The 13,326-nt window shown below is 44.0% G+C and overlaps 1 protein-coding gene across 1 annotated transcript in view; it reads left to right on the forward strand.

Annotated features, from left to right (window-relative positions):
* Positions 1-440: 440 nt before the first annotated feature.
* LOC306932156 (pepsin A-like) overlaps positions 441-13,326 on the forward strand; it is a gene marked incomplete at both ends in the record, with an annotated part of 47,892 nt that continues 35,006 nt past the window's right edge. Inside the window, 9 exons of the mRNA XM_079513857.1 lie at positions 441-496; positions 1,569-1,710; positions 3,246-3,357; positions 3,970-4,088; positions 4,205-4,401; positions 4,670-4,786; positions 4,918-5,062; positions 5,309-5,407; positions 5,975-6,051. Coding sequence (XP_079369983.1) covers positions 441-496; positions 1,569-1,710; positions 3,246-3,357; positions 3,970-4,088; positions 4,205-4,401; positions 4,670-4,786; positions 4,918-5,062; positions 5,309-5,407; positions 5,975-6,051 — 1,064 coding nt within the window. The remainder of the gene's footprint in view (positions 497-1,568; positions 1,711-3,245; positions 3,358-3,969; positions 4,089-4,204; positions 4,402-4,669; positions 4,787-4,917; positions 5,063-5,308; positions 5,408-5,974; positions 6,052-13,326) is intronic.

Below are 13,326 nucleotides of genomic sequence, written 5' to 3' on the forward strand. Positions count from 1 at the left end.
TTCCAAGAATCTGCTGTTATCAACTACAGTAGCTCTGGCAAACCGCCTGAGTCTACATCTTGCCATGTGGAAAATGTGAATCGACATAAAACAGACCACGGAAACATGAATATCAAATCTTCTGATCTTAATGTCAATATAAGCACTTCCAAAAAAGCCTTGCATCCCTATTCTGGGGGGAACTTTCGCTGAAAATACAAGCTACAAGCTCACACAACGTGCTGCAACACGAGACGTTGTGAGCTTGCAGACTGCCTATTTTCAGCAAAGCAATTTGGTATAGATATGACCATGTAATTCGTATCACACATTTCTTATCTTAAGTTATAATGCTATTTGGTGACATGGAAAGGCATTGTGGGGACACAATGGACTGTATATAAGGATGGCGTCTTCCACCATATTTTCACTCTCTCAGTCCAGCAGCAAAGTTAACAACCATGAAGTGGCTTGTTGTGCTCTGTGCCCTGGTGGCTCTCTCTGAATGTCTCCACAGGTAAGAGCCACCTGGCTGAATGAAGCCATCTCTACACCTAGACATTTATTAGCAATAGGGATGTCCGATATTATAAGCCTCCCGATATTATCGGCAGATAATCGCATAACATTTTAATATCGGAAAATATCCGGTTTTTATGCATGCTATTTCAGACTAAATTACAGACTTGGATAAAAATCCAAGTAAAAAGAAAAGTACAGAAAATGCAAACAAAAAAAGAGATGAGAGACTAAAAAGATGGGAGAATGATTTTGCAATCAGGATATAATTCACAAGATACTGTGTCGTATACAGTAGCCTGCAAGTACATAAATTAAAAGATGAAAATCTCACCAATAAATTCACCAATAAAATCTGTTTCCTTTCATGGACATTATTGTATATCTATATTAAAATGATTTATTCATGTTAAAAGGTCACATTTTGACTTTGTAAATATGTCCAGTGTTTGTCAGAGTGCACATGCAGCTATGAATACACGTGCACAGGCTATGATATTTGGAATTTGTCGATGCATGCATATACTGTCTGTGTGCCTGTGTGCGTGTGTGTGTGTGTGTGTGTGTGTGTGTGTGTGTGTGTGTGTGTGTGTGTGTGTGTGTGTGTGTGTGTGTGTGTGTGTGTGTGTTTTGTCATTGTGCTCGTGTTTGGAAGTCTGGGGCATGTCCACAGACTTGTGCTCCGTGGATTGCAACTTGGAGGACTGCAGAAGATCGCTGCAAAAAGACTGGCCAAATATTGCTCAGTCTCTGCAGTGATCGGCAGCCTCTCTATTTGGAAGAGGCGATGCTTTGTCTATCCTTGAGTGGACTATTACATTTTCATATACTGTTGACTGGTGCTAGACTATAATCATTGCATTTCATATTACTGTGAGTTAATCATACTGCATATGGTGTCTGGTTATGCCTTCATTTGAAACCCTCCTCAAAAATGTTTGGATCTGTTATGCTACTGTTTGTTGTAGATCCAAATAAAAGTATTCAAATGTGTGTGCGCGTGCGTGTGCGTGTGTGTGTGTGTGTGTGTGTGTGTGTGTGTGTGTGTGTGTGTGTGTGTGTGTGTGTAGGGTGCCACTGATCAAGAGGAAATCTGCACGGGAGGTCCTGCGCGAGAAGGGTCTGTTGGAGGAGTACAGCAAGAATTTAATATCCGACCCCATGGCCAAGTTCCTCCAGTCAGGCACTCAGCCCATGTTCAATGATTATGACGTAAGTCCAGCCCAGCAGAACCACAGACTTGAAACCTGATTGACACTTCATCGTGCAAACCTTTCCGAAAATAGCAGATTGACCATCCGAGTTCCGACTAAGAATAAATTAGACTTTAGTTCCTGTCTTAAGGGCCCCACATACCGAGCGCGATTTTCGGACTTCTAGCGGCGTTTCTCCATCGGTTTTCCGAAAAACGCGCCCAGTGTGCAATATTTATATTAAAGTAATGTTCTATAACAGTGGTTTTCAACCAGTGGTCCGGGGACCACTAGTGGTCCTTGAGGGGGTTCCAGGTGGTTCACAGCTACATGCTGAAAAGTTGGCAACCAAATGGACCCTTAAGGTGGTTGCACACCGGCCGCATTTTTCGGAAAACCGATGGAGAAACGCCGCTAAAAATCCGAATTCGCATCCGATTCGCGCCCGGTGTGTGGATACCTTTATACTGTAGTAGTTCTTAGATAAAAAATCTGCATTACTTAATTTACAAGACGTCTGCACACTTAGATAATGTAGAAGAATTGTTATATTTATCAATGTTTGCCTGTTATCTCTCCTAATGGTACCAACAGCAATGCATGGAATTGTGGACAAAATCTGTCAGGCAACAAAATAGTGTGCCACAATTTTTGTATTTTTCCAGTTTTTCATGTGTCTATGAAGCCAACCAGATGGCTTCGGTGACCTCCGAAACAATCGAGCAGACCGTGGAGACACCAATTCTGTAGTTTGTGGCAGCCTTTTGATGGGATGTGCCACAAGCAAGAATGTCCAGGGTGACTGCCACTCGTTCTGCCGGGGATATTGGGATCCTGTGGTTTGAAGTGAACCATGTTCAATATGCGGCTGGACGCGTCGGACAAGGTCGTCAAAACGAGCTGCTGACATCCTAAATGTAGAGAAATATCTCTCCTCATCCATTTCCCTCATTTGGTGGACCAACAGACCCCAGTCGCCTTCCCCAGGCTGTGTTGTGTTCAGCGGCCTCACATACCACCACCGCTCACTCGGCATCTCCTCCCGCTCTTCCTCCACCAAACACAGCAACGCCAAATCCTCTTCTTCCACTCTCTGAAATAGGAGCCTCTCCTCCTCCTCCTCCTCCTCCAACAACTCATTCACCCCGCCATCTTTGCCATATCCACAGTACTTCATTAGACACCCTGGAGTAGTTTGTATGTGCAATGGTGTATTCCCTTTGTATTTAGGGTTTCTTCCTGGAGGCTGAACCCTTGACAGTCAAACGTGCCAATGAAAAAAACAGTAATATTATCAGCCTCTCCCCTAACCCCTCCCCCTTTATCATACAACTACAGCTGTGGGTGTGGCTTAAGTTCAGGTGGATCATCACCCATCACCACCCAAGAGGCAAACCAGGCATACTTAATGAACTGGTGGGGGTGCCCGGTCCGTGGCTCAAATGTCAAAAAAATTGTGGACCTTGACATGAAAAGCGTTGAAAACCACTGTTCTATAATATTATTGTACATTTCTGTTAAGTCACCACGTCTGTTGCTGTGTGTCACCTCCAGATGTCCTACTATGGGGTGGTTTCCATTGGCACTCCTCCCCAGTCCTTCCGTGTTATTTTTGACACAGGCTCTTCCAACTTCTGGGTCCCCTCTGTCCAGTGCCAGGCCTGCCGTGAGTATACTGTTCATTTGAAACATAGAACGAAAATAGGCCTACTTCATAATCACTTAGAGGTAATTCCTGGTAAAGTACAGTACAGTATATAACCCCTGCAGCACCCCTTTGCAAAACACACAGTTGCTTTGCATTCCTTCCCATTTCAATTATTGGTCAAATTACTTTCTACCAGCTTTGTAGAACTAAGATTGTACTGGCTTCTTACTCATTCATCTTGAACTATCAAAGATAATCAAATTAGATTATCATGAAAGGGATGTTTAAAGGGTATGTTTAAAGGGTATTTCACTTTCAAACACTTCTGCGGTCATTTTAATGTCTACTCAGGGTTTTGTTTTAGATATTTGATATTCATCATTAACCCATTGTAACTTCAAACTCCATTTTCTATGTTGCCTTATTCCTATAGGCAAGTAAGGCAACCAAGCCTCACAGAGATCTGTGCTCTGAGAACACGTTTTTTATTCATTTATTCATAGCAATAAAAAAAAAAAGGTATCTGTGTGTATTAGCAAGTGACACTTGTTTTAGTTACTCCGAGTATAGGTGAGATTTACTTGCCATCTCTCAAATGCACGGCTAAAAATGACCCAATATGTTTTCCAGAGATGCACAGCAGATTCAATCCGCAGAAATCTTCCACCTTCACACGGGTCGGCAAGTCTCTGAACATAGGGTATGGTACCGGCAGCCTGACTGGATATCTGGGCAGTGACACTGTTGAGGTAACCAAAAGCAGCCAGGTCCACCACTTGGGAAATCTAATAACATGTTCACACCGTACCTGTCCAGTGTCCACCGACAAATAGGAACTTTCATTAACAGTGACCTTGGTTTCCAGGTTGGTGGGATTTCTGTGGCCCAGCAGGTGTTTGGCCTCGCCCAGACGGAGGATTCCTTTTTTGAATATCAGATGTCTGATGGCATCATGGGACTTGCCTACCAGGCCCTTGCTTCTGACAATGTGGTTCCTGTCTTTCAAAACATGATTCAGCAGAACCTGGTGTCTCAGAAACTCTTCTCTGTCTACCTGAGCAGGTAATGAAATAGTGTTTGTATACAGTATGTTTGTGTACAAACATGTTTGTATACATTGACAAAACAGATCATTTTGTATACCATATCTATCATCAATAGTATGTGGTGTGTGTGTGTGTGTGTGTGTGTGTGTGTGTGTGTGTGTGTGTGTGTGTGTGTGTGTGTGCGTGCGTGCGTGCGTGCGTGCGTGCGTGCGTGCGTGCGTGCGTGCGTGCGTGCGACACTAATACTGACACTAATATATTGTTTACTTACTTTCTCCCATTAGCAACTCAGAGACGGGCAGTGAGGTGGTCTTCGGTGGGATTGATGAAAACCACTACACCGGACAGATCACCTGGATCCCCTTGATCTCTGAGACCTATTACATGATCAATATGGACGGGTGATAACACATTCCCCTCTACTATGGACACACAATTACAAATTAAAGGTTGACACGAGCAAAACCTTGCCTATATATATGCACACAGGACATTCCTATATTAATTGTGCTTCTGCTATTGCTCCTAACAGTATTATCATCAATGGGAAGACTGTGGCCTGCACTGTGGATAGCGGTGGCTGCTGGGCTATCGTTGACACCGGCACTTCTCTTATTGCCGGCCCAACCAACGACATAGACAATCTGAATAGCGCAGTTGGAGCTGGCACCTTCAGCGTGAGATACATTTTGCTTGTCTTAACATTATATTTCCCAAATTTAGAATACACAGCAGTGATTCAATTAACATTACAACTCACGAAAAGGAGATTCTCCTACCTGGCAAGATTGCGTGGCAATACATTATGTCTGTCTTCAGTGCTCTGTGAGTAGGAATAGTGGATTTTATGTGAAGATTTTACTTTCGATTACGCTAACAATAACTACTGTTACTGCTAAAAACACTCAATATTCTTTATACAGGGCTCAGTGAACTGCCAGAACATCCAGAGCATGCCTGATGTGACCTTCACTCTAAATGGACATGCCTTCAACATCCCTGCCTCTGCCTATGTTCAGAAGGTCAGTCTGTAATGTATACTGACCCATACAGTATATGAACAAACACATGCACATACATGGTGCAGACAGTTACCGAAGAGTAGACACACACACACACACACACACACACACACACACACACACACACACACGCGTGCGTGCGCATGTGTGTATCAGCAACACTGATACGTTGTTTATCAATGGAATACCAGTACACTTCTTCCTCCCTCTCTGTCTTTCTGGGGGCAAACAGCTAAGAGACCCTTTGATTGTAAGCCTACAGATTGTAGCAAAGCTTGTAAATATGCTAAGACACCTTTTGGTTGTATAGTTTGTGGCAAAAGCTTGTAAATATGCTAAGAGACCTTTTGGTTGTATAGTTTGTGGCAAAAGCTTGTACATATACTAAGAGACCTTTTGGTTGTACAGTTTGTGGCAAAAGCTTTTAAATAAGACAGAGAAGAAACCCCTTTACCTGTACTTCGCTCAACTCTCTCTCTCTCTCTCTCTCTCTCTCTCTCTCTCTCTCTCTCTCTCTCTCTCTCTCTCCCTCTCTCTCTCTCTCTCTCTCTCTCTCGCTCTCTGTAGGGGAACGGTGGTTGCAGCACTGGCTTCCAGACGGGAGGAGGCCAGTTCTGGATCCTGGGAGATGTCTTCATTAGGCAGTACTATACCATCTTTGACGTCGGGAATAATAAAATTGGACTGGCCAAGTCTGTGTAATCAAGCAAATCAAGCATCCCGATGGATAATCAATAACTTCCTGTATAGGGGCTGTATGATTCAAGCATGGTTGTAAAGTATACTTGCACAAATGGTTGTGCTAAATCTGATTCTGAATAAAATATATTGTAGCAAAAACAATCCGATTTGTGAGTCTCAAGGCACAGAAAGCGCCCACCACTAGTCTAGGGTTTCAATCCATCGCAATTGGCCTGTGTTCAGGGGAATCGGGTGTGGAGGGGTAATCTTTGTCGCTGCACATACTGTACTCCTACAGGCTGGGGCGGCACCTGTCAACGGGGGTGTTGAGTGGAAGGAGTAGGACGAAGGCTCCACAACCTATACTGGTTGGGGCTCCTCACTGGTGGGTGAGCCAGGTAGTACAACAGCAGGTGCAAGCAGTGGGTGGAATTAATCGTCATAACTAAATAAAATAATTGACTAGTCTAGTCTGGTTTTGGATACATGCAGCATACATAATATAGGAAGCTGATAAGGCACCATGGATAAAAGCTAAGGAAGCTATTCACAATATCAAAAGTATTAGAATTTGAGGAAATCCTAGAGATGTTGAGACAAATCCTTTATATTTTGCACGATCATTCATGTACAGTACAGTTAATTATAACCCACTATAGGCTACAGCACACCACAGCTGGGGTCCATTTCAAATCATACACTTTTCTTTTTATTCAACTTACCAGTACAGAATCCTTCTCTAATTTGCTGAAACATAGAATGCGTATTGTCTTTATATCTATATTTTTGATGTTTTGATCTCTGGCTTAATTTGTTTCTTTTGTGGTTTTCTCTGCTGCTCCTTAAGCTCCGGTCAGACTCTTAGTGCTGTGTTACAGTATAATGGTCTGTCCCTGCAGTTGGAGCATAGTGGGCAGGGACCACTAGAGGGCACTGGGCCAGTTCAGGGTGTTATTACAGTAATCCAACGCTCCTCGGTCACTAGACGTTTCTGGTCCAAGTTCTCAATGTTTTTCTTCCACGACCACATATTCTACGGGCTGAGTGGGAATCACTTAAATCGATCTGACAATGATTTTTTTTTCCTGTGCAATCCTGCCATTTGGACCCACGACATATGATGAGTATTTTCCCCTCATCCTGTCATATACTGTAAATCGCAAGGACTGGACCTAGTCAGCAGCCATGGCTGGCAATTTCCGCTCACTAATTCTTTCTTACAACAATCCACCCGGTAGGAACTGACAAGGCTGATTGGCCAGTTACTCGTACGACTAAGTATAAATCAGGCCACCATGCAGTCAACCTGGTGGCTCAGTTACCTGAGAAGCCATTCATATACGTACTCACATACAGGTTCAACATGAGGCCGTCCATTAGAGCCCGACCGAGTCCCATCCTGATTATGATTTTGGAGAGTCCTGGACAACCAATGTTTTTACCGATATGTTGTCAAAAGTGCAGGATTTTCTTAACAATTTCAGAAATGTATAGATTTGATTAAAAGTTTCTGCTTGAGAATATTTAAGTCATACATAAGCTAACGAATAAATGGAAATAAATACAAATAACTTTTCTGGTATAGGCCCCAGCCTATAGAAAAAATAAAGACAAAAATGATCTTTATTTAAATGTACCACTTATTTAAAATAATTAAAAAAATTGCTGATGACGTTCACAGCACATGTGTTGTGAGCTCAGATATGATATTTTTGAAAATGGAAATGTCTCGTTCACATGTAATGGCATGCCAAAAAAAGGGACACCCAGATGAAGGTGGTTAAAAATCAGTATACATCGTCTGCATAAATTACAGAAATGAAAAAACATGGCTGCTACATCGACCATACGAATCTAATCTCAATCCTAGCATGTCCCCTGTGTTAATCTAATTTGCACCATGAAGCAAGGTATTTGAAAAATAAAGAAACGGGATAGTTCAGTTGATGCATTGTCTCAGGTTTGATTGAGTGAGGAGTGGATGTACAGTCTGCTCTGTGGGATCAGCAAAGGTTTAACATTTGCAAGGTTTGAGTCGCTTACTGTGTGACTGTTTATGTGTCATGTCAAGAGATATTTCACACTCTCCCTTTCACGTGTTCCTCTATACATGGTATATACACATAAACGCATGCACACACGCGCACGCACAGGCACACACACACACACACACACACACACACACACACACACACACACACACACACACACACACACACACACACACACACACACACACACACACACACATAGAGAGAGATATGTATTACTGGTTGTCAGTACCCTCTAGAGTGCTTAATCTTAATTAGGAGTTGACATTAGAGATGTTTGGACGTGTCTGTCAGCACCAATCACTTCCAGCCAAGCCCGCCCTTCTAGCAAATCAACTTTAGCTGACCTTGTTCCTTTGATGATGAACCATTTAACACCTGTTTAGTGTTGACGCAGGTACAGTAAGGTACAGTACGCTGCAGCTATATGACTGTCCCAACCAACATGAAGAAGATACTGCCACGTTATCAAAATGGTACAAAGGAAACACTTGAGTCGTCTGAATACTGTGACCCTGGAAATGTCATCACTGAATCACTGATTAAGGATATACGGTATTTTCATTTTTCGTGTGTTGAGAGAGTCCATTTGTGCATGTGTGGTTATCTCTGTATGCGCGCGTGCGTGTGCGCCCGTGTCTGTTGTGTATTATAGTGCATGTGTGTATGAATCCATATGTGCATGTGTATAGGTGCACATGCGTGCTCATCCTTGTGCGTGTGAATGCGTGTGTAAGCCCACGTGTGTGTCTGCGTCCCTGCATGCGTGTGAGTGAGCTCGGTCTCTCCGCCATGCTTGTATCTCAGGGCCAGTTGTCTAGTTGCCCCCCCCCCCCCCCCCCCCCTCCCCCCCATGAGGGGGAGGGTCCGTTCCTTTTGATGTGGCTGACAGTGGGCTCCCTCTCCCCTCTGGACCGAGATCAGTGGTCCGAGCCCGCGTGGGCCGGCCCGGTTGACATGACCGCCGCTGCAACGGGTCAGGCCAGCCGCCGACCGGCGGGTTGGTTCGGGTTCCCCTCAGTCACGTGACCTCTCGGGGGAGGGCGGCCAATAGCGTGGCTCGCCCCGGCCTCTTCATGCAGTGGGAAAACATTCCGCCAGCTGGCCTCTCAAGGTTCCAGAAACATCTGCACTGTCCGCCGGTGGTGAGAATCTGCCCCCCTGCCGCTTCACAACATAATCTTATCATAATAGCGTCGGTGCATAAAGCTGTGCTTCTCAAACCCTTTTTTTTTTTCAAGGACCCCTTGTTTGCTAACGTATTAGGCCAGTGAGTCTCAAACATATTCATGTCACGGACCCCCAAATTGATTCACATATATTTGGCCACGGACCCCCATTTAAAAAGATTTTCTTGCCAGGGAGAGACCCCCATAAGAGAAGATTTTTCATCACAAAAAACGCATAGACATTTTCGTGAGCTTGTTGATCAGATTTTATATTTGTCAAAAATATAAACAGGGCTGAATTGTAAACTGATCCTCATTTTTCTGGGGACTCCGGGAACCAAGGTCCCCCATAACTCAGAGAGTGTACAAATGGAAACAAATGGTCGGAGTTACAGGCCTGTAAAGGTCCATTTGGTTCCTAGTAACTATTAATAATTTAGCTACATGGGGACCCTCTTCAAGGACTCCTGGGAGTTCCGGTGGACCCCAAATTCGGGAACCACTGGCAGAAAGTATGTTGGCCTATAATGTGTTGTGTGTCTACGCTGGTCGCTCCACTGTCACAGTGTCACTCTGTATACATAAAGGAAGGGGGAGTATTAAGCCTCAACCACACCAGAGGGTCGCCATGCAACTACTTGCAACCATTATTCCCAATGGCAGTTGCAAGGAGTTGCATTGGTGTTGTTTGTTTTGTTGCAAGGAGTTGCGAGTAGTTGCAGCTGGTGTACGTGATTTGGGCCTTAGACCCAGAGACTTTAACAGCTCCCTCACACGTGGACTCATGCGCAGAGGTGGCGGGCTTATTTCTTATCACAAAGACGATCTCTCTATTTCTGAGTGTGTGTGTGTGTGTGTGTGTGCGTGCGTGCGTGCGTGCGTGCGTGCGTGCGTGCGTGCGTGCGTGCGTGGGTGCGTGCGTGCGTGCGTGTGCACGTATGTGTGTGTGTGTGTCAGGGAGTGCTCCATAGCCTTTGACATATTGTTAATTTGCAGAATGTTTGAAGTATGATGCAACATCAGCTGCTCTTACTTAGCTCTGAGATCCCTTCCTCTGAAAAGTCCCCTCCAGTCTCATGTTACCGCGGAGACAGCGCTAGTAGTGCTCTGTGTGTGCATGTGCATGTGCATGTGCATGTGCATGTGCATGTGCATGTGCATGTGCATGTGCATGTGCATGTGCATGTGCATGTGCATGTGCATGTGCATGTGCATGTGCATGTGCATGTGCATGTAGGCCTATATGGTGCACAGCATAGTTACTTGGATGGATGTCGATCTGCATGCATATTGTTGCTGTCGGGTGGAAAGTGTGTAGGCCTATGTCTAAAACAAGAAATGGAAAATATTCCATTGGATCAAAACGTTTCATCTGTAAAAATGTTTATTAAACCCACATACAGTCACATCGCGACGTGTCTTCAGCTTGTATAGATCACCTATTTCTTTCAACTTTTGCACGACGCTGTCATACGATGAAGTATAAAATATGCCAGTATTTTATTTGGGCATAAAAAATAAAAATACAAAAATTAAATATGGAGATACATGGGTTTCTGCCCGACAGTGACAATTTTCGCTCGTGCACGTATTTATGCGTACACGTCTGTGTACTGTACACATGGGCACATGTACATATTGGAACATCACACACGCCGCACGCGTGTAGTCGGGCGGGTGCGTGAGAGCGTGCGTTTCATCCTGTGTGAATAAATAAACGCTTCCTCAGGTATTCGTATTGCAGAGCCAACTGTGGATGTTTACCCCTGAAACTGGCAAATGCGCAGAGCTGTGGCGTACGAGAAAGATTCAAAATCAGAAAGATGGAAGAGATAAGCAGCCGATTTGCTTTGAAAAGTAGTACACAGCCAAGACGATGGTCTCCAGTTAAGGACTGTTTTGAATATTTGTCAGCTGAGTAACGGTGGTGGTTTCTTTGTTGAAATGTGGCTATTCCATTGGCATACGTGGGCTGAATTAAGTCAAATTGTGTTTTCCAATTTTTCCAAAAACTCTGGGCGGAAGGACTCTTTTGTTTTCACAAATGTCATTGCACAGACTTTGCCCTTATAAACCTGATGGCAGTGTCAAAGGAATACGTCCAAAATCCTCTGATATCATTTGATGCAGTATAATATAACTATTTAACCCATTCAGGGCGGGAACCCCTTTTGGTGTTTTAAGCAAAGCATTATGTTATGCTTTAGCTATTGAAAAATAGCAGATCTACAAGCTCATAGCGCAGCACCGAGTGCCGCGCTACGAGCTTGTAGATCTGCTATTTTTGAAAAATCGTGAAAATGTGGTTGCAAACCTTTGAATATATTTCTGTAAGTGGGCCCCCAAATAATTTGCAAAACACTGATATGAAACATAACAGATATAAAAAATAATAAAATAATAATTAAATGTCATGGTATTTTTATCTTCAAAAGCTTGGAAAATTTGTTTTCATTGTGATATCGATAAATAAGAACTTAAAGTAGCCTATATGAAGTTAGTTCCAAATGTTGGGAGCTGGTGTCTAACTAAATCTCTTTTCCAGAAATAGCCGATCTATAAGCTCACAATGCATCACAACGTGATGCATTGTGAGCTTGTAGATCGGCTATAACTTGCAAATGTTGCATTAGGGTTCAAGTGGATAAGGGTATCTGCTGCAATTATAACCACAGGCTTCATATGGAATATACTATACCTAGATTGATGCAACCCAAAGCTAGGTGCAATAGTGGTTGTCACCATGCATGAGGTGCAGAGGCCACCAGGGTCCTTGAGGGGCTTCCAGGGGGTCCCCAGCAAAATTATTGTTAATTCATCTTCACCATTATTACATGTATGGTATCAACCAGAGAATGTTGATCAGAGTTTCACTGTTATCTCTAATCCCAAGGAATACTGGACCAAATCATATCTAACAACAAAGGTTTCCTTATTGGGGTCCCATTGTTAAAAATCCTATTATCAAAGTGGGTGGGTGTCCTTGGAATTAAAAAAGGTTGAGAAGCCCTGTACAGAAAGACGCTTCCCCATGAGAATACAACTGACTCGTGGGCAGTATCATTTTTCTTCTCCTCTTCCTATTTGGTTTGCTCTGTCATTCATGCCATTTCCTTTGGTCTTTGGTGCATGAGTTAATTTGTTAATTTACCCCTGGGTTCAATTCTTCCCCTCCTTTCGCTGCTCCAAACAGGTCCTGGAGTGAAATCTCCGCTGGCGCATCGCCATGTCTGCAAATCCCAGCGTTTGGGAGTTTAGGATCAGTTGGAACTTTGCAGGACCTGCACGGCTACTCCTGATGCCAGGGTTTGATAAACAAGAGGAGGCAAGTCTTTTAGTTCCATTCCTACACCGGCCTATACAGCAGTGATGGCTCCGGGGGGGGGGGGGCTTTAGCCCCTCTGATGGAGGCTTAGCCCCCGTAAGCCCCCCTTCCAAACAAGGCCAATTGACTGACTTGATGTAAACCAAGATGCATTAGCCCCCCTCTCTAAATAGCCAGAACCCCCATAGCACCCCCAGTCACAATATTCTGGAGCCGTCGCTGCTGCACGGAAAAGCCCAGGTAGAAAGACAAAAATATGTGTGCCTTCAATAAACAGCGTCAACAAACAGGGATACAATTTCACTTGAGATGTTCTAGTCCACCCACAATCGATGGCATTGTACTGATATATTCCTTTATAACTGACTACTGAGAGAATGAAAATGTACAATGACAATTCTCAGGATTTTACAGTATAGTTCTATCAGCTCGTCGCTCATGCAATAGCAGCGCAGAGAGTTGTCTAAATATGGCCAGGAGTGCGACTTTAGGCCAGATGCCTTGTTGCAGCCTCACCATTGCACAACATGAGTCTTTGATTAGCATTAGCATCGTTGTTGACCTTTCACCTAGATGAAATGACCTTAGGATCTGCCCTTGTCTTTCAACCCAAAGCGCAGGTCCAGCTTGTCCAGCTCCAAGACTCTGGGTCAGGGGATAAAAGCCTTGCATTATAGGAGAGGAAGCAGCGCA

This window comes from Electrona antarctica, assembly GCF_951216825.1.
Source record: "Electrona antarctica genome assembly, chromosome: 11".
Classification (NCBI taxonomy): Eukaryota; Metazoa; Chordata; class Actinopteri; order Myctophiformes; family Myctophidae; genus Electrona; species Electrona antarctica.